Source organism: Lynx canadensis, chromosome D1, assembly GCF_007474595.2.
Source record: "Lynx canadensis isolate LIC74 chromosome D1, mLynCan4.pri.v2, whole genome shotgun sequence".
Taxonomy (NCBI): domain Eukaryota; kingdom Metazoa; phylum Chordata; class Mammalia; order Carnivora; family Felidae; genus Lynx; species Lynx canadensis.
In genome coordinates, this window is record NC_044312.2 from 39,572,076 (window position 1) to 39,591,622 (window position 19,547).

The window sequence follows — 19,547 nt, forward strand, 5'->3', positions numbered from 1 at the left end:
ATTAGAATCTTTTCTTTAAAGTAAAAATGTTTTCTTAAAGTAAAAATTGTCACCCAGTTACAACCTGCATCCTGTTTTGTAGAAATCAGTTAATGGAAAATTTAGTTTTCAGAAACTGGAAAATAAAATTTATTTTATGCTTAAGAGGATTGTGGGGGGGCACCTGGGTGGCTCAGTTGGTTAAGCGTCCGACTTCGGCTCAGGTCATGATCTTGGGGTTTGTGGGTTCGAGCCCCGTGTTAGGCTCTGTGCTGTTAGCTCAGAGCCTGGGGCCTGCTTTGGATTCTGTGTCTCTCTCTCTCTGCCCCTCCCCCACTCACGCTCTGTCTCTGTCTCTCAAAAATAAATAAAATGTTAAAAAAAAAAAAGAGGATTAAAAAAAATTTTTTAAGTTTATTTATTCATTCTTTGAGAGAATGGGTGGCTTAGTCACTTGAGCATCTGACTCGGTTTTGGCTCAGGTCATGACTTCATGGTTTGTGGGACAGAGCAGAGCCTGCTTGGGATTCTCTCTCTCCGTCTCCCTCTGCCCCTCCCCTGCCCATGCGCTCGCTTTCTCTCAACAGTAAAAAATAAATAAACATGTTAAATTACTACTCTCTTTCTTTGTTATTGTTCTCCTTAATTGCTCTGCTTGTTTTTGCTTTTACACAAAAGCCGACATTACCCAAAAATCAATACTGCCTGACATGACCCCGCTGTACCAACTCCATGCATTAATTTATGTTACCTCTCTTCTCCTCTCTAATGTCTTTCTTTCTGGCTTCATCTAATGAGTACTGACAGGTCTTCCCTAGTCCTGCTGGCTTCGTCCCACATGCCTGTCCTCTCCCTGGAAGTCCTGAAGCCCTTGAGAAGAATGGGGGTCTCTCCACAGCTTCACCCCAGTCCCTGCCAGCCTTCACCTGCTTGGTGCTCGGAGCTCGACACTGTCTTGTCACTGAGTCACACGCTGCTGAATGGCACCTGTCAGCATGTCTGTTCTAGCGCCCAGGCGGACAGTAAACTCTTGCAGGGTGGGAAGAAGACCATGCCTCAAAGTCCTTTCATGTCCCACTCAGCACACAGCAGTGCTCTGCACATAGCATAAGGTCAGGCTCCTGCTGGGTAAGCCCACTTCCAATGCCAACCAAATGCCTCTCAGGCAGCCCATCGACTTGGATGTGTCGAGAGTGCTTCCAGTGCAGCTGCCTTCAGAATCCCTCTAATATGCGGGGTAGACATTAAGTTTGATCACAAAGGGTAACCAACTCCTCCCTCCTGGCATCAGATAGATGCCCAAGACTGTTGCTTCTCCATGACAGGGACCATGCATCCTTTACTCCTGGGTCCTTGGTCCAGCCCACAGCTGGTACTCAAGGAACACCTGCTGAAGGGAGAGATTATCTCCAGGACCCAAGCTACTTGCTGGTTTTCCTTTCTATTGGAACTCCCCAACTCCTGGCCATCTGGAAGGTGGAAGGATACCCCATGACTATGCCTGCCCAAAGACAAGGTGAACACTTATTTTCCACAATGAATTTGGCAATTTCCTGCCAAGTTTAACGACTTAGTGCTGTAGATCACAAAATCAAGCTCACCACAACCCTTTCCTAATCAACCACCATTTCCAATCACTCGGGCCTGCAGCCTTTACAACAACTCTGGTCAGTCTCTTCCCTTCATGGCCCATTAAAAACTAGGTACCCAAGTGCTGCTTACTGCTCCTTGATCTCTTTTAAGTCACCCTTCCCATCCTTTCCCTTCAAGTCCTGGCCCCCACCCAAGCGCAAGACCTCAAACAATGCCCCAGCTTCTGGCATCCGGCCTCCCTAGCTCCAACTCCCTTCACAGACCCTACATGTTACCATCAGGCTTATTAAGGACTGTTTTCAACGGGTCCATCCTCTGCTCAAACAGTAACTTTGCACTTTTGAAACAATCAAGTCTGTACTCTTCTGTTCTAACTGACCTGGACCCATATTCATGCTCATATCCCAAGAACTGTGACTAACCTTCCTGCCTCTCTCCTTCCAGGAACATGCAACATTCTCTGCGATCTCATAATCTTGGCCAAGGTCTCACCTCTGCTTATTCAATTCCCACCCATGCTCCAGAGCTCAGGACCAGCACAATTTCTCACATAAGCTTTCCCCAAGGCCCAGTCCCACGGGTCTCTCTTCTCCCTCACTGAACAGTCTCTAGCTGTCATACACTGACTTCCTGTTGACTCATAAGCATCCTTTTCGATGGTGTAAGTCAGAACATCTGAGGAAGACCAGACTCTTATTGGCCATGTAATCCTGCCCAAACCATGAAGAATTCTGGTATCCCTCTGACATCTGCCAAGTGCAGTTCTCTCCCATGATTCACAACAACCCTGTAGAGCCAAAGTCTCAGTAAGGATCAACTAAATGTCAGGTAATGAAGAGCGCACACACTTTTCATGGAGTACTTACCCTCTATTCAGCCACTCAGGAACTTCTCTGCTACAAAATTTTAGGTAACTGCACAAATGTAGGGGTACGGGAAGGAGACAGGAGGCCGTTCGACAAATCGGATGGCAAGGGCGCCGGTCCAAAGTGTGGGACATGAACACTAAGCCGCTGTCGGGATCAGTGGGGAGCAGAGAGAAGAACTGAGCAGTAGGGATGCAAGCAGGATCCACAGGGGTATAAATGAACCACGTGGACAAAGAATAAAACTGGGGCTACCTTTCTTCCCAACGCTCAATCCATCGCAGCCTCCAGGACTGCCAGGGGCGCGCAGTAAAATCACTTCCCACCAGACCCCGGCACCTCGGAGAGCGCCGGCCAGGCCGACCCGCCCCTCCCCGCCCCTCTGGCCTTACCGATCGAGATTTCCTGCGCGAAGGCCAGCGAAATGAGCAGCAGGGGCAGCCCCACCGCGATGCACGTGACCATTTTATCCACTGCCAGCTCCAGCCGCAGCCCCTTGAACTTGGGCTCCGAGGGCTCCTTCAGCAAGAAGTCCGAGAACACGTACTCGGTGGCCAGGTGGGCGATAGCCATGGCTGAGGCGCGCGGGTTCGGCCCCACTGGCGCAGGAGTGCAGGCGCCGGTACCGCCGACGTCTGGAGGGTTCGGAGGACTGCGCGGCGCCTTCTCCGTCACCTGCCGCGCCCCCGGCTTTCGCTTTCCCTTTGCCGGCTCCCCGGTTGCTCATACAACCCACCAGCCTTTGTGTCTGCAGACGCCCGGCTCCCAGCGAGCCACAGCGCCGCCGCTTCAGCTCGCGCCGTGCGCCCGGGCGCAGGAGCTCTCGCGCTCGCTCGGGCGCAGGCCCGCCCCCCGAGCGCTCGGCCCGCGCAGGCCCCCGGGATGCGCGCGCCGCCTGCGCCCCGCGCCGCCCCGCCTCCGCAGTCCCGAGAACCTCTCCCCTCGTTCCCGCTACCCCTCCGCCCCGCTCCGGAGGCAGAAGCCGCCCCCGGCCGGCTCGCGCGCTCGCTCGCTCGCTGCGCCGCGCTCTTCCGGAACTACCGGGGAGCCGGAGATGCCGGGGGCGTGGAGTTGCCGGAAACCGCGGTGACGCGGGCAGCCGGCGCGCGACCCCGGGACGCACCTCTGCGGAGGGGTCTTCCCCCGGGGCGGGACCTCGGGAAATGCTCGGCCCCTCTCGGCCTCGTCCTTCCCCTCTTCCCGGACCCGGAGTTTTGAAATCATTTCTGAAAGCGACCCCTCACCCTGGAGACAGGATGGTCCCCCTTGACGCCCCACTCGCAACACTCCTACACGGTGGAATCGGGTTAAAAGGAGCCGCAAAGGCTTCAAAGAGCAACGGCTTCCGTAAGAGGTGTAGAGAAGAGGGGACTCTGGACCCTTCCAGGGGCTGGGCGCGAGGGGAGGCGCGAGGTCCGTGGTGAGCCGGAGCCTCCCGCTTCCCTTATTGCTGCCCGGTCCGCGCTTTGCCTCCAGCCTTCCCAGTCAGAGCCTCGGGATGGGAGCCAGCTTCGGGCTGTCCGCAAATGAACGGGTGTGGGGCTGGGGACGGCTGCTCCTGAACCGCTTACGGGAAGTAAGCGGGAGCAGAAGTAGACACGAGGAGATGCTCTAGCGGGCAACATTAGGAGCTGACAGGACCTTTAAGCGAGAGGGCTCCTCGGGCTGGGCTGGGCTAGCCTGGGCTGCCTTCTCTGCCCTTTGTTCCTGGGCAGGTCCGTGCAGGCCTCCTCCGTGTGCCCTCAGGTCTCTCCAGCAGATCTCCACCCTGGCCTGTCCTCTGAGCGCTCATCCAACAGTTTGCGCAACTCTGCACTTGGATGGCTCACAGGACCTCAGACTCCTCACGGCCAGGAGTGCAGTCCACCCCCCTTCCTCTCAACCGGAACTCCCGTCTTCCCCATTCCCCATCTAGCGGAATGCCCCACCATCCACCCCTACCACCGAGCCAGAAACCTCGAGCACCACCTCTCACGTTTCCATTTCTCCAGCTGCCATAACCAATTTCCGAATTCACCGGGCGCTTCTCTCCTAAATATAGAAAATCTGATGGTTTTTCTCCACCTGCATTTCCAACACTGGAATCCAGGCCACCATCCTGTCTCCTTACCACATACAGGAGTATATCCCCTAGGTGTGGGAGCCACTTTGCTCCCACAGCTGCCAGAGGGAACTTTTAAAAGACCCAATCTGATCACGTCCCCCCACCCCCCTGCTTAAAGTGTACAATGGGTTTAGGATAAAATCCCTGTTTCTTAGCATGGCCATTGCCTGCCTCACCAAACTTCACACTTTCCCCTAAAGTTTTCCAAGTTGGCCAAGCCCCTGGCCTCCTCCAAGCCTTTCCCTGCCCCAGACACTGCCATTGTAGCCTCTTTGCTTGGCCTAACGCACCCTCCTCACCTCAGCTGGATGTCATTGCCTTAGGAAAGTCTTCCCTGAGTAAATAAACTGAATTAGGCCCTTTGTTGTATATTCTTGTTATGCTGGCACTACTGGTTGCTAGCTGTGGGCCTTGGAAAGTTAGTCCATCCTCCTGTGCCTCCGTTTTCTCATCTGTAAAGTGTTACGCCTCTTTGGATTGTGCTAAGAATCAAATGCGTTAAACACATGTAAAGTGCCAAGAACAGTGCCTGGCGATTGATGGATGCTATGGGAATATTGTTATTTGTGCCCTCTGTTTTTCCTTCTTTGTTTTAAATGTTTTATTTATTTTTGAGAGAAAGAGCACGAGCAAGGGAGGGGCAGAGAGAGAGAGGGAGACACAGAATCCAAAGCAGGCTCCAGGCTCTGAGCAGTCAGCACACAGCCCAAGGCAGAGCTCAAACTCACAAACCATGAGATCATGACCTGAGCCGAAGTCGGACGCTTAACCGACTGAGCTACCGAGGCACCCCTATTTTTCTTTTCTAATGATAATCACAATTACAATTTAACAGTATTCGTTTAACCATTTATCAATTTACTGTTTAAGGTGTCACACGAGTGTGTGTAACACTGCTTTTCAATAAAAAAATAGACTTTAATTTGTAGAATAGCGCTAGATTTACAGAAAAATTGAACAGATGGTACAGGGAGTTCCCATCTACCCCCACTCCTTCCTGCATCCATCTCCCCCTCCCGTGAACATATTAGTATGATGTGTTAATATTAGTGAAAATCTAGTTTATTCGTATCTCCTTAATGTTTACCTAGGATCCTTTTTCTGTTGTAGGATCCCATCTAGGATACCACATTATGTTTCTTTGTCTCCTTAGCTCCTCTTAGCTATGACGGTTTCTTAGACTCTCCTTAGTTTTGATGACATTGCTTTGTTTCTAAGTGTAAGGTACATTTTGGGATTGAATGACACATCTTCTTCCCCACCTGCCCTGCCCCCACCCCTGCTCCAGTGGAAAACAGTGGAGATAGGAAATAACAAGGGGAGAGATCTGCTTTAGAGAGGGCAGTCAGGGGAGCTCACAGATGAGCTAGGAAAGAGAGGGAGGGGAATGGAAGAGTATTCCAGGCATAGAAAGCAACCTGTGCAAAGGTCCTGAGGCAGGAAAGAACTAGCAGGGCACAAGACCTGATAAAAGATCAGGGAAGAGTTGGAGATGAAGTTGGAGAGGTGGGCACGGGCCGAATCAGGCTGGGCCTTAGACCAAGGTAAGGAGTTTGGATATAATTAAAAGTGAAATGGAAAGACACCAAAGGGTATTCCCCAGGGAAATGACATGGTCAGATCTGGAAGAACACCACTGCAGCTGTTGGAGCGGTTGGAAGGGACAAGAGTGACAGTGGAGAGGCTGGTTAGGAGACTGCCACAGTGATCCTGCTTGAGCAGGATTTGTGGCCTGCAGCCCAAACACATTTTTAATTTTCTAGCATAAAGATGGTTCTCAGATTCATGAAGATACATAAAATAAGGTATGGAGAAGGCTATAACAAATTGCCACAAACTTGATGGCTCACATTTAGTCTCTAAGAGTTCTGGAGCTCTTAAATCCAGAATCATGCTCACTGGAACAAAAGGTGCCAGCAGGGCCAAGATCCCTCTGGAGGCTCTGGGGGAGAATGTGTTCCCTTGCCTTTCCCCGGTTTTAGAGCAGCATTCGTTGGTTTGTGGCCCCTTCCTCTGTCTCCAATGCCAGCAGCATAATGTCCTGCTCCAGTTGTCACATTGCCTTCTTCTATAGTCAAATCTCCCTCTGCTTCCCTTTTAGAAGGACACTGTGACTTTATTTATGGCCAATCTAGGTAGTCTGTCTCAGAATCCTTAACTTATTCATACCTGCAAAGTCCTTTTTGCCATAGAAGGCAACACAGGTTCAGGGATTAGGACACAAAATCTTTGAGGACATTATTCAGCCTACCCTAGAGGGCAAAAGAGAGAAGAGGGTCCAGTGTCCAGCCCCGAGGCATGCTAACACTTAAGTTATAAGGGAGAGAAGGAACTAGCAAGAGCCTGAGAAGGAAGAACAACTGAAGAAGGAAGGCTGGTGGGAGTTCATGTTGAAGAGCCAAGGGACCAGAGGGTGTTAAGAAGGAAGGAGCCGTCGACTGACTGTTGCGGAGAGGTGGAGGGCAATAAAGATGGGGAAGAAGCCACTGGAAATGGCATCATGGTTGTTGCTTTGACAACAGCATATTGGGATGTGGGAGCAAGGCACACTGGATTGGAAGCCCCTGGAATAAGTTGAGGAAAGCGGGAGGTGAGGTGGTTACAGGTAGCAAGTTCTGCTACGGAGGGAACAGAGAAACTAGGTTATGAAATTGAGGACAACAGCCCTCTGTTTTCTACTTTCAGTGGTGGGTACCGTTGACGACTTCCTCTCAGAGAGAAAACAAAATATTGAGGGAGTGAAGTCCTTGAGCAAGTAAGAATGGTGAGGTCCAGAGCCAAGTGAGAGAGGGGCCCTGCCAGGAGCAAGGACAGGTCCTGCATTGTAACAGGAGATGTATCTAAATGTAACTGATTTTCTCAAAGGACCCCCGGCAGAGAAAGAAGTATGGTACATTTCAGGTAACAATGTTTGGTGGGGGGGGGGGGGGGAGTCCTATTATTCCTGGAGATATATTGTTATTTTTGTTTCATTTCCTTTAGCATGTACAACTAAGATAATTGCTAAATCTAAGAGATAGTTCTCTTTTAACCAATCTCCTATGCCAAGTCCAGGGATTGGTAGTATTTAGTGAAAAAAAATGCAAATAGCCGTCTTATAATCTGGGAAACTTTATTAAAAAGAGAAATGGTATGTATGATCAAACTACTCTGTGGTTTCATTTTCATTTAAAAAAATAGACTAAGAGAAAAGGAAAAAATAACTAATTTGTTGTCTAGATGAGTTATAAATAAGGCATGTATCATAATTATTATTATGAAAGTAAACAGCCTACACACGGATGAAAACTGGAGAGCACGTACTACAAAATCACATTATCAGTGGTTAGCAGGCTGGAATTCAAAATCCTTTGGGTACGCTGTTCGATATGACATTCGAGCAAACAACTACTAGCATTCGCATCCTGTTTGATATAAGACTATAGCTTCTATCAAATTACCCGTTTCCCCTCACCAAGATGAAGATGAGAAAGTATGAAATATCCCGCCACCAGAGTATTTTTTTAGGTCCTGCTCGTTCACCTGGACATCCAAATGATCTGCTAAAGCAGATATACTGATATCACTCATCTGGCATCGACATTGGCATCGCAGGGCACCTCGAGCTAAGGGCAATGTCTCAGTCTAGTCATAAGCAAAGTTGCTTTTATCAATCTTAACCTAATGTTTAGGCATGCGTACAGAGAGTATGGATTGCCTTGGAATGGGTTGACTTTAGCTGCTGATATTTTAATTGTACATTTGAGCCTTTCTGAAAACTGTAATGCACATCTTCAAAGCTGATTTACTGATTAAAAACTTCCCACTGGTATTCTCTTTTTCTAGCCTTTTCTTTTCTTTTCTTTTGTTTTCTCCTCCCACAAAGGGCTATGTCTTTAAGAGGCATGGAATCAAGAATGTTTTAAGATCTCTTCTCGCAACCAGTCAGCTGCACTGATGAATTCTTTCTGGTGTTTGTCACATGATGAGGCTGTTTTTATTTCCTAGAAGATGCAGACATGGGAAGATCCTGCTAGGCGAATGAAAAATCAGACTCAGAGCTCAAGTCAAGACTCGCCTTCTGCAAAGTTTCCCTCCCTCGTAGAATCTCTCACTCACCTTTTAGGGAGTCTCTGTCTCATCACAGGAGAACCTAGCCTGTGATTTTACAGCTTCCAGCCCTCCACATTCTCAACTATAAGTACAAATTCTCTAGATGATTTTTGGGGAAAAAAAAAGTTACAATGGAAACATTGTAAAAACATGTAAGTGAGGTGTAAACTTTAAAGTATCTCTATAGGTTTGCATAAAAACAGCAGCAATTATTTTCTAAAATGCTGATAACTTTGCCTTCTGTGGCAAACTGCACAGGCTGTTTATATTCAAGTGGAAAAGGCCAGGAGAGCTGGCAAAAAGCCTCCCCAAAACTTCATCTGATCAAATTCTATCAGCAGATACTGAGTTAGACATTTTCGTGAACTCCTCAGAAAGTTATTTTCCCTGGAATGACTAAGAGAAGCGTCTTACATAACAGTGTTGAAAAATCAGTGCTACTCCCGTTAGATGTCTGAGGACTTATAACTCTTTTCCCAAGGTCGTCCTTCTGGAAACTTGGGACGGTTAGCTGAGGAAGCACTGTCTAATCTAAGAATTACGAGAAATGGAAAATAAAGATGCCTTTCAGAGGGTTTCCCCACTTCAGCAAATTCATTCAGAGAACAGGCCGAGTGTGTTTTCTCGGTCACACCTATTCTCCTTTCTGTTTTTCATACCTGAGGATTATTCACAGCCCATTAAAAAATAAATAAGTAAAAGCAAATTGCTTTGTGTTCCGGACGATCAGAGCCTGATCCAGGAATAATGTAAACCTTTCTCGATGAACGATATCTTGTCCAGTTTCCCTGCTGAGGAAGGCCAGCCGGGTCACAGAGCATCCGTGGGGAGTGCGCAGGACTGGACTTCCTGGTACACAACGCGCTTCCTTGCAGAGTGCAGACTGAGGGAGAGAACCACTGTGGAGGCCAGGAGGAGGAGGCCGATGATGAAGAGGATGACCAAGGCTGCTTTGGCTCCCCTAGGACCCAGATTCTTGCCAAAGAAATAGAGCTGCTCCTTGCCAGGTTCTTCTGTGAACAAGAAGAGGTGAGGTGTCAGTCCTCTGCCTTTCCCCAGGGAGTGAACACTGACCACTCACATGCAGGATTCGGGGAGGGTATCATTACCGTTGGGGGGCACTGTGGACGCTGCTCCAGACGGAGACTTGGTGGAGTAAGGGATCCTGTTGTCTGCACAAAGAAGACAAGGTGATTGTTTTATAAACAACGGAAGTAGATTCTTTTCATGACGTGAGTTATTTCAAGAGTTATTTCATTGTACCAATGAGGATTTTATCCCATTTGTATCCGCAAGTCTTTCTGAAATTCTCCCTTTTCTACTTCACACCAGTGCACATGCTGTTCTTACCCCATCTACCTTTCAAGCTTCTGCCCACCCATTAAGACCCAGCTGAAGCATTATAGCCTCTAGAATGTTTGCTCATCCCCCCCCAAACTATAAACCATTACCTCCTACTGCTGCCACTGAACCTGTCCTCTGTACTCTATTTTGGCATGTATCGCGTTCTATTATAGTTACTATCTATGTATTTATTTATTTATGAGAGACAGACAGACAGACAGAGTGCAAACGGGGGAGGGGCAGAGAGAGAGGAGACACAGAATCCGAAGCAGGCTTCAGGCTCTGAGCTGTCGGTGCAGAGCCCGAGGTGGGGCTGGAACTCACCATCTGTGAGATCATGACCTGAGCTGAAGTCAGATGCTTAACCGACTGAACCACCCAGGCACTCCTTATAGTTACTATTTATATGTCTGTTTCTCTTACTTGACTCTGAGCTCTTGGGGGGTCTGGTGCCCCCTATTTTCAGGGCGTACAGGAAGCCCGGTGCTATCGCCCATCATCACTGACAGAAAACAGTACCTATGTTCCGAAGGACCGTGTAAGTTGTTTCCATGCCAGCGTGGATGTGGTCAGACACATGACAGTGTAACAGCCATGTCCCTGGGTGATCTGCAAACAGCTCAATGGTTTGGAATGTCCCAGGAAAGAGATCATACACATCTTCTCGGTAAGATTTATCTATCTGTGGAAAGAAGGTAATAAAGATAAGAGCAGAGGGCAATAAAATTGAGAATAGAAAAATAATAGAGGTAAATCAAAGAAAGCAAAAGCTGGTTCTTTGAACAGGTCAGTAAGAGTGATAAACCTTGTGGTAACCATCCTCCACAATGGCCCCCAATGATCCCTGCGTCCTGATATTCATAACCTTTGTAGTCCCCTTCTACGGTGTGTGAGAGTCGGTCTCTGAGACCAGCTGTGTGCGCCAGAAGTGATGGCATTCTACTTCCAAAAGATTTAGACCCTCTCTCTTGCTCCCTTCTCTTGGATCACTCAGCCTGGGGGAAGTCAGCTCCTGTGCCATACCCATGTGGTGAGGAACTGAAACCTTCAGTCAACAGCCCTGTGAGTGAATTTGGAAGTGGGTTCTCCAGTCCCAGTCAAACCTGATGACTGCAACTCCAGCCGACATCTTGATTGCAGCCTCATGAGAAATGCTGAATCAGAACCAACTAGTTAAACTACTTCCAGATTTCCGACCCGAAAAATTGTGAGTTAGTGTTTGTTGTTTTAGGCCACTAAGTTTTGGAGTAATTTGTTACACAGGAATAAAAAATGAATACAAACTCATAGACAAACAGACCAAGAAAAAAAAGCCCACAGATTACAAATACTAGGAATGAAAGAGGGGGACATCACTAAGGCCTTTCAGACATTAAAAAGGATAATAAAGGAATATTATGAATAACTGTGATTCTACAACTTAGGTGGTATGAACAAATTCCTTAAGATGAAAACTGCCTCACGTCACTATTCAGATTATCTGTTAAAGAAACTGAAATTACATTAAGACTTTCCAACAAGTTAAAATTCTAGGTCCATATGGCTTCATTGGCAAATTCTGCCAAACATTTAAAGCAGAAATAATACCAATTCTAAACAAACTCTTCCAGAAAATAGAAGAGGAGAGATCACTTCTAACTAATTTTATGAGGCCAGCATTACCCTGATACCCAAATCATACAAATACTTTACTAGAAGAGAAAGCTACAACCAATATTCTTCATGAAAATAAATGTAAAATCCTTTAAAAAAAACACTAGCAACTTGAATCCAACAATATATAAAAAGGATAATGCATTATGACAATCCTGAGATTGAAAACTGTTTCAAAACTTGAAAATCAATCTATGTAAATCACCAATGCACTAAAGAAAATAATTCACAGACTAAAGAAGAAAAATGTGACCATCTCAATAGATGCAGAAAAAGCATTTGATAGAATTTACCATCTGTTCATGATAAAAACCATCAGCAAACTAAGATTAGAAGGAAACTTCTTCCACTTGTTAATAGGATCTATTGGAAGAAAAAAAAACCCTACAGATAACTTTATATTTAATGATGAATGACTGAATCCTTTCCCCCCATCACTAATCATATGCAACATTATCCTAGAGGTCCTAGCCAGTACAATAAGGGAAGAAAAGAAATAAAAAGTATACAAATGGAAAATAAAGAAATAAAACCATCTCTATTCACAGAAAAGAAGATTGCTTATGCAGGAAACCATCACCCCCAAATCTACAAAAAAGCTACTAGAACTATTTAGCAAAGTTGTAGGATACAAAGTCGATTATACAAAAATCAATTATATTTCTGTATATTGGCAATGAACAATTAAAAATTGAAATAAAGACAATACCACTTATACTATCACCAAAACCTATGATATTACTCAGGCAATAATCCAACAAAATATGTGCAAGATATGTATGCTGAAACTACAAAACACTGAAGAAAGAAATCAAAGAAGATCTAAATAAACGGAGAGGTATGCCACGTTCACGAATTGGAAGACTCAATATTGTTAAGATATCAATTCTCAAGCCAATGTACAGGTTCAATGCAATTCCAATCAAAATTGCAGTGGGATTTTTTAATAGGAATCAATAGGCCGTTTCTAAAATTTATATGGGAAGGCAAAGATCTAGAATAGCTAAAATAATCACCACCTGATTTCAAGACTGGCTATCATACTAACGTAATGAAGACAGGGTGGTATTCAAGAAAGGACAGAGACGTAGATCAATGTAACAGAATAGACAGTCCCCGAACACACCCACATATATACAATCGATACGAGTTTGACACAGTGGCCTTTTCAATGAATGGTGATGGAATGACTGGATATCCATATACAAAAATTAAACCTTGACCGTATATGAACGTTAAAATGGATCAGAGGTCTAAATATAAAGCCTAAAACTATAAAACTGCTAGAAGAAAATCCTCGTAACCTTGAGTTAAGCAAAGACTTCTCAGATATGACACCAAAAGCATGATGCATAAAAGAAAAAAAATAAATTGTACTTCATCAGAATTAAGAATTTATGTTCTTTGGGGCACCTGGGTGGCTCAGTCGGTTAAGCGTCCAACTTGGGCTCAGGTCATGATCTGTTGGTTTGTGAGTTCGAGCCCCGCATCGGGCTCTGTGCTGACAACTGAGAGCCTACTTCTAATTCTGTCTCCCTTTCTCTGCCCCTCCTCTGCTTACACTCTCTTTCTCTCTCTCTCAAAAATAAATAAACATTAAAAAATAATAATTTGTGTTCTTTGAAAGATAACATTAAGGAAATGAAAAGATAAGCCACAAACTGGGAGCGAATATTTGCAATTGCATAGCAGGTAAAGTATGTGTACGTATAAATTCCTCAAACTCAACGATAAGGAAACAAACAATGAAATTAAAAAATGGGCATAAAATGTGGACACTTCACCAAAGAAGGTTTACGGATGGCAGATGGTAAATAAGCCCATGAAAAGGTGCTCAATATCATTAGCCATTAGGAAAATGTAAATAAAACACAATGAGATACCACTATTTACTTAATAGGATGGTGAAGAAAAAATGAATAAAAATGGAAGACCCCAAGTACAGACATGGATATGGCACGGGTGATGCTACCATACTTTTCTGGTGGGAATGCAAAGTGGCACTGCCTCTGTGGAAGTATTTTGGCAGTTTCTTATCAAGTTAAGTGTACACGTATCACATGGTCTAGCAATCCAACTCCAAGGTATTTTCTCACGGGAAATGAAACCTTAGGTTCACAGGAAGATACGTATACAAATATTTATAATGACTTTACTTGTAATGACCCCAACGCAGAAAAGACCCAAATGTCCCTAAATAGGGAAACGAATTAGCAAACCGCAGTATATTCATCCACTGGACTCCTACTCGACAATCAACTAGAACACAGTGTTGATGCACACGAGACGGATGCAGTTCAAATGCCTATGCCAAGTGCGACAGGCCAGATTCAAAGTGCTATGGGTGGTATTTATATGACATTTCCGTGAAGGCAAAACGAGAGAGATGGAAATAAATCAGTCAGAAGTAGCTGGCTCCAGAAAATGCAACACGAACATTTAGGGGGTGATGACACTATTTTAAGATGACACTACTGTATGTGCTTTCCAAAACAGGGACTTTTACTCAATGTAAATTACACTGAATTTTACAAGTTTACAGACATAATACAAAATAATTGCAATTTTATTGAATTCTATAATTTTTACATTTTTTTACAATTTTTACAATTTTATTGTAAATTTTTACAATTTTTTCGAATTTTTACAATTTTTACAATTTTATTGAATTCTATAAATTTTCATACATTTTTTAACATGTGAGTTGAAAAGGCCAAATTCTGAAAAGCAGGATAGCCATTTAAGATGTAAAACTGTAGTCACTGTAGACTAATACTGGGTATCTTAAACTATGATAAATAAATATACAGAGGGGAAAAATAGATGTTTTATTAAATATACTATTTATTCCTTCTTGTATAACTAGAAAAGGACCAATGCAGTTACTTCCACAGATTAGATGTGATGATTCTTTTCTATTCTATTTCCTTATAGATTTCACTAAGCACTTGGGATAACTTACTTACTTATTTATTTGTTTGTTTATTTTTGAGAGAGAGTGGGGGGGCACAGGTGAGCAAGGGGCAGAGACACAGAGAGACTCCCACGAGGGGCAGAGAGAGAGAAATTGAGGGGAGGGGGGCTAGAGAGAGAAAGGGAAGTGAAGCTCAAGCTTACCCAAAGCAGGACTCCTGCTTACCTTGAGCTCACCCAATGTGGGGCTCGAGCTCACCCAATGACGGGCTCACATTATTCTGTTCCAATCTCTAATATGAACCTCACAAGCCTTAGTGCCAAATAACTCTCTTTGTTCACAGTGAAAAAGTGAATCTTTTAGTTCAAAAAGTCTTCCCCAAAGCATATTCCTTATACTTACTTTGAAAAGAAAGCTCTCAGCATGATAATGGATGGTATGTATGTCCACTTCATTTCCTAGTCCCAACAGATACCAGTTTGTCATTGTATCTTCATTCATGATAAGACCATGGAGATTCCCAAAAATCTTTCCATTGATAGCTAGGAAGGTGAAAAACAAAATAGCCTTCAATTAGCGGTCAGTACTTAATCTGGTTTTAGAAATGGTTCAAGATCTTTAGGTTACCGATATTTTCATCTACCTGATAAACATGTCCCCACCATTCTAGACCCAAAACTCAGATTACTAAGAAATCCTTATAGAAGAGAGACAGAAAAGGGAAGTAGTAGTTAATTTTTAAAAGCTACGTCTTGGGTAGCAATGTGTGCTGTTTGGTTGCTTGTTTGTTTGGCATATTCTCTTTATGGAGAGGGTTAGAGGCTCATTTGTGAGGCAGCCATTACTTATACCAGTCTATAGATGAGTGAACTAAAGCACAGAGAATCAAGTTTATATAAATCAAAATTGAATGAATTAAGAGCCATTTCTTTAATACTTCGCTTTCTGAGAACGAGTTTAGGGCAAGTTCCTAAGAATACCTGAATTTCCAAAAGCAGGAAAGCTTCACATGGGCTGAGCCCATGACCTAACAATGACCAAAGCAAATTCAAGCTGGATTGACATGATGGAAACTCTCACTCTTTCTACTAACTTTTTATTCTGTGCACCATGGCACAACCAAATGAGTTACATTTATTAAAAATAGAGAGCATACTAAGAAATTTTGGGGAAAGGGAAGCAAAACTATAGGAGAAAGAGTAGCCGAATCAGAAATCAGCCTACTATATTCTAATCAATGTTATCAATGAACTGATTTTGTGATCTCAGGCCAGCCCTCTTTTTGTATACGTTTGGTCAGAGGTAGATCTTGGACAGAGAGTGTGGATGTGTCAACATATTACTCTCTTAAAAAACAAAAAAACAAACAAACAAAAAAAACAACGAAACTACTGGGGCACCTGGGTGGCTCAGTTGGTTAAGCATCTGACTTCAGCTCAGGTCATGATTTTGCAGTTCGTGAGTTCTGTGCTGACAGCTCAGAGCCTGGAACCTGCTTCAGATTGTCTCCCTCTCTCTCTGCCCCTCCTCCACTTGCGTTCTGTCTCTCTCCCTCTCCCTCTCCCTCTCCCTCTCCCTCTCCCTCTCCCTCTCCCTCCCTCTCTCTAAATAAATAAATAAATAAACAAACAAACATTAAAAAAAACCACCTTAAATTACATAGAATTAAATAAATAACATAGACACTTTAAAACAGAAACTTGATCACGGTGCTTCATGTCCCAGCAACAGTTAAACCACGCCCTTAAATTTGATTAGCTAGATGTCATTGTGTATTCTTATAGAAATACACCAATAAGTGATGATTCATTTTTTAAGAATTACTTTATAGGCTTATAGTTTAGGGAGTCCAGCCTTCAGAGACAGAGCTCCCTAAACAACTGGTCCAGAGTCTCACTGGACCTTGCTGGCAATCAACCAATGGCTTAGTTCATTCCCTCTGAAGGGAAGTTTTCGAGGACTTTCCTCAGTCTAGGTGCCCCTGGGAATGGGAAAGGTTCAGAGAAGGAGGCTGGGGACTTCCTACAGTTATAGGAATTTCTATGAGTTTATCTCAGCAAGGGTTTCTTTTTAAACCTCTGGTGTACCATGCATTTTGTTGCTCTCTTCAAAATCGTCAGTGTGCTTAAAATCTCGTGGATCTTTATTGAGATACTTCTTAATATTGTCATCCAGATACCAGGATTCATTCTCATTAAATATCAAAAACAGGAGAGCAAATTCATAATCAACATCGCTTCTTCTTCCCTTTTCATTCAATACCCCTTCTCTGCAAATAATCAGAGGACCCATCAAACCGCTATACGTATCCTGAAAGAAAAATAAACTGAATTAGAAGAGCCTTTACATAGTTTAATAATACAGATTGCATGCTCGTACGAGAGTCATTGTGAAAAGACTATTGGCCACAAAATAAGTATTAAGAAGCCTTGAGTGTTCCTAAAGATGAACTACAGAGTGACCTCTTTGAGGGCTGAGGCTGTGTCCTTCCATCATCACTGAGTCTCCAGAGCATAGTCCAGTGTCTAGTACATAGAAGATACTCAAATATTTGTTGAATAAATTAATTCTTATTTTTATTTTCTTGTTTGCTTTTCAAGTGAGACTACATGCAGATGTTTATATTCCATTTTCTATGTGTAAAAGTGAACAGGATAATTAGAAAATTATATGGGACCATGGATGACTTCCACGTCAAATTGTTCAGCCCCTAAGCTTTCTTTTGAACGAAAACTCCCACATGTCCAACTGCCTATTTAGATATTCCATCTGGATGTACTTCCTGCAACAATTCAATCTGCTGAGCATTTTTATAGTGGATTTTATTATTTCCCTCAGACCATTTCCTTCTCTGGAACTCTCTATTTCTGTTGACAGCACTATGCTATTTCCTGTCATTTAAGTCAGAAAACTTCATTTCAGTGTTTAATTCTTACTTCTTTCTCACGTTGTCCCATCTCGCTTGCTGTCAAATCTTATGTTTCTTTTCCCTTCACAATGCTTCTCCTTTCTGTGACTTTCTTTCCATTCCATCTGCCATCCATCTAGTGTAGTATCTTAATGCGTCACCCTGGATTAGAAATCAGTTCCTCTGTGGTCTCTGGCTCACCTCACCTGCTGCCTATCTTTTTGAGCACCATCAGCTTACTCTCATCACCCCCATATCTACCAGTCATCAGTGATTTTCCCATGATATTCCTACTGCATAAAATACAAATCCTTGACAGGGCTGTAAGCCCCTCATGTGCTCCACCAATGGATTTTTCTATCTTATAATCCCCAAACTGCTTTCCTTTCCTACCTTATATGATAGCCAATAGGATGCTCAACATTTTCCAAACATACCTTTTATTTTCCTATTTTCAACTTTGCTCATAATGTTCTCTCTTCTTAGACTCCCTTTCCAATGTCTCCTATATAGCTCTGTACTCCTACTGAACTCACCAGATTCCAAGTTGCATTATAATTATGGGTGTGCACATGTATTATTTTCCCCAAAGATGATAAATTCCTTCAAGATAAGACTTTGCATCCCTCACAGAACTTGGTAGGTCCATTTGCATATTGCAAGTGCTCAATAAATATTTATCAGGATGCACAAAGGAATAAACAAATGTTGGTTTCCCATAATTCCAATATATAACTTTATTTTTTCAAATGTCTTGTGTTTCTCTCCTGAACTCTTGCACTGTCCAGTACAACTCAAGGATGCTAATGCAGCCATCTAATATTTTAGAGGAAGGTTAGATAATCCTTCACCTTTTTTAAATAATGGGCAATGCTTCATTATATGTCAGATACGCCTTTAGTTAGGATTTTGACTTGCGACCTAAAATTCGAGACTAGTTGTTTTATATATACATAGTTGACTTGAATTCAATATTGAATCTTCAGTTTATTTATTATTCAAATAGTTTATAGTTTTGGTTATTATGTTTGGAGCGTGCTTTCCTTCCTGAGTCCAGATAATAACATGGTTAATGCCTTAAAAATGGTAGATTTCACACATCAAAATCTGTGATATAAACTCCATTAATACATATTTTTATTTTATAGTTATCTATTTACATATTCTCTTTTGCTTCCAGCTACCTTGTAAGTTCTAAATTTGGCAACTGAAATGTTGGGATTTCGTGTGTGTGTGTGTGTGTGTGTGTGTGTGTGTAACGTATATTTTAGATAAGGGTTGGCAAACGTTTTTTGGTAAAGCACCAGATGGTAAATACTTTTTACTTGGTTGGCCATGCTGTTTCGGTCACAGCCACTGTTAACAGAGACAATGGGCTCCAAATGGAATCACTTGTGCTAAGCCCATACAATTTCAGCCTCTCCCAGGAGTGGAATCTTAATCTGGAATGACATGGTCATCACTAGTGAGGTAATCTGCCTCATAGACTTCTGCCATCCCCCCTAAATGAAGGTGACCTTGACACAATCCACTCTTTACTAGAAACCTCTTTATCCCACCCCCCTCTGCCTATGAAAGTTATTTTGTGCAGCTCTTTGGCGCTCTCTTCTATCTGCCAGATGGGATGCTGCTTGATTCGTGAGACACTGAATAAAGCTAATAGGAACTCTAAAATGTAGTCAATTGAGTTTTGTTTTTTAAGAGCATTGGTAGCCATGATGGAATCCAAAGTACATTCCTGATGGCATCAGGGACAATGAGAAACACAGGCATGGTACCTGCAAACCCTTTGAATTCTGTCTTTATTGCCGTTTCTGAGGACTGTAGGAAAGTTTTTCGTAGTTCTGAGTTTCACTCTCTTTGTGTCAAGTTCCCAACCTAATTAGCTTTCTACAGTTCCCCATATGATTGGAATCTCCAGCCCTTGGTTCAGTCCCCAAATTCCACATTTGTAATTGCTGGTGGTTATTGGCTGGAATCAGACTGGATCCAACTTAAAAACCGCACGGTGTCCAAAATACAATTTTTTTTACTTGCTTTGTGTAGTCTGTTGCTAATGGAAAATTGGAAGCCAAAAGCTACAAAATTGGTGGG

The 19,547-nt window shown here is 43.6% G+C and overlaps 2 protein-coding genes across 2 annotated transcripts in view; both read right to left on the bottom strand.

Annotated features, from left to right (window-relative positions):
- The window catches only part of PANX1 (pannexin 1), a 50,460-nt gene extending 47,196 nt beyond the window's left edge, over window positions 1-3,264 (bottom strand). Inside the window, exon 1 of the mRNA XM_030331799.2 lies at window positions 2,831-3,264. Coding sequence (XP_030187659.1) covers window positions 2,831-3,011 — 181 coding nt within the window. The 5' untranslated portion in view covers window positions 3,012-3,264. The remainder of the gene's footprint in view (window positions 1-2,830) is intronic.
- A 5,485-nt stretch (window positions 3,265-8,749) lies between these two features.
- HEPHL1 (hephaestin like 1) overlaps window positions 8,750-19,547 on the bottom strand; it is an 82,264-nt gene continuing 71,466 nt past the window's right edge. The window contains exons 16-20 of the mRNA XM_030333633.1: window positions 16,633-16,855; window positions 14,948-15,087; window positions 10,498-10,660; window positions 9,744-9,806; window positions 8,750-9,647 (exon numbers count right to left, since the gene is read on the bottom strand). Coding sequence (XP_030189493.1) covers window positions 9,445-9,647; window positions 9,744-9,806; window positions 10,498-10,660; window positions 14,948-15,087; window positions 16,633-16,855 — 792 coding nt within the window. The 3' untranslated portion in view covers window positions 8,750-9,444. The remainder of the gene's footprint in view (window positions 9,648-9,743; window positions 9,807-10,497; window positions 10,661-14,947; window positions 15,088-16,632; window positions 16,856-19,547) is intronic.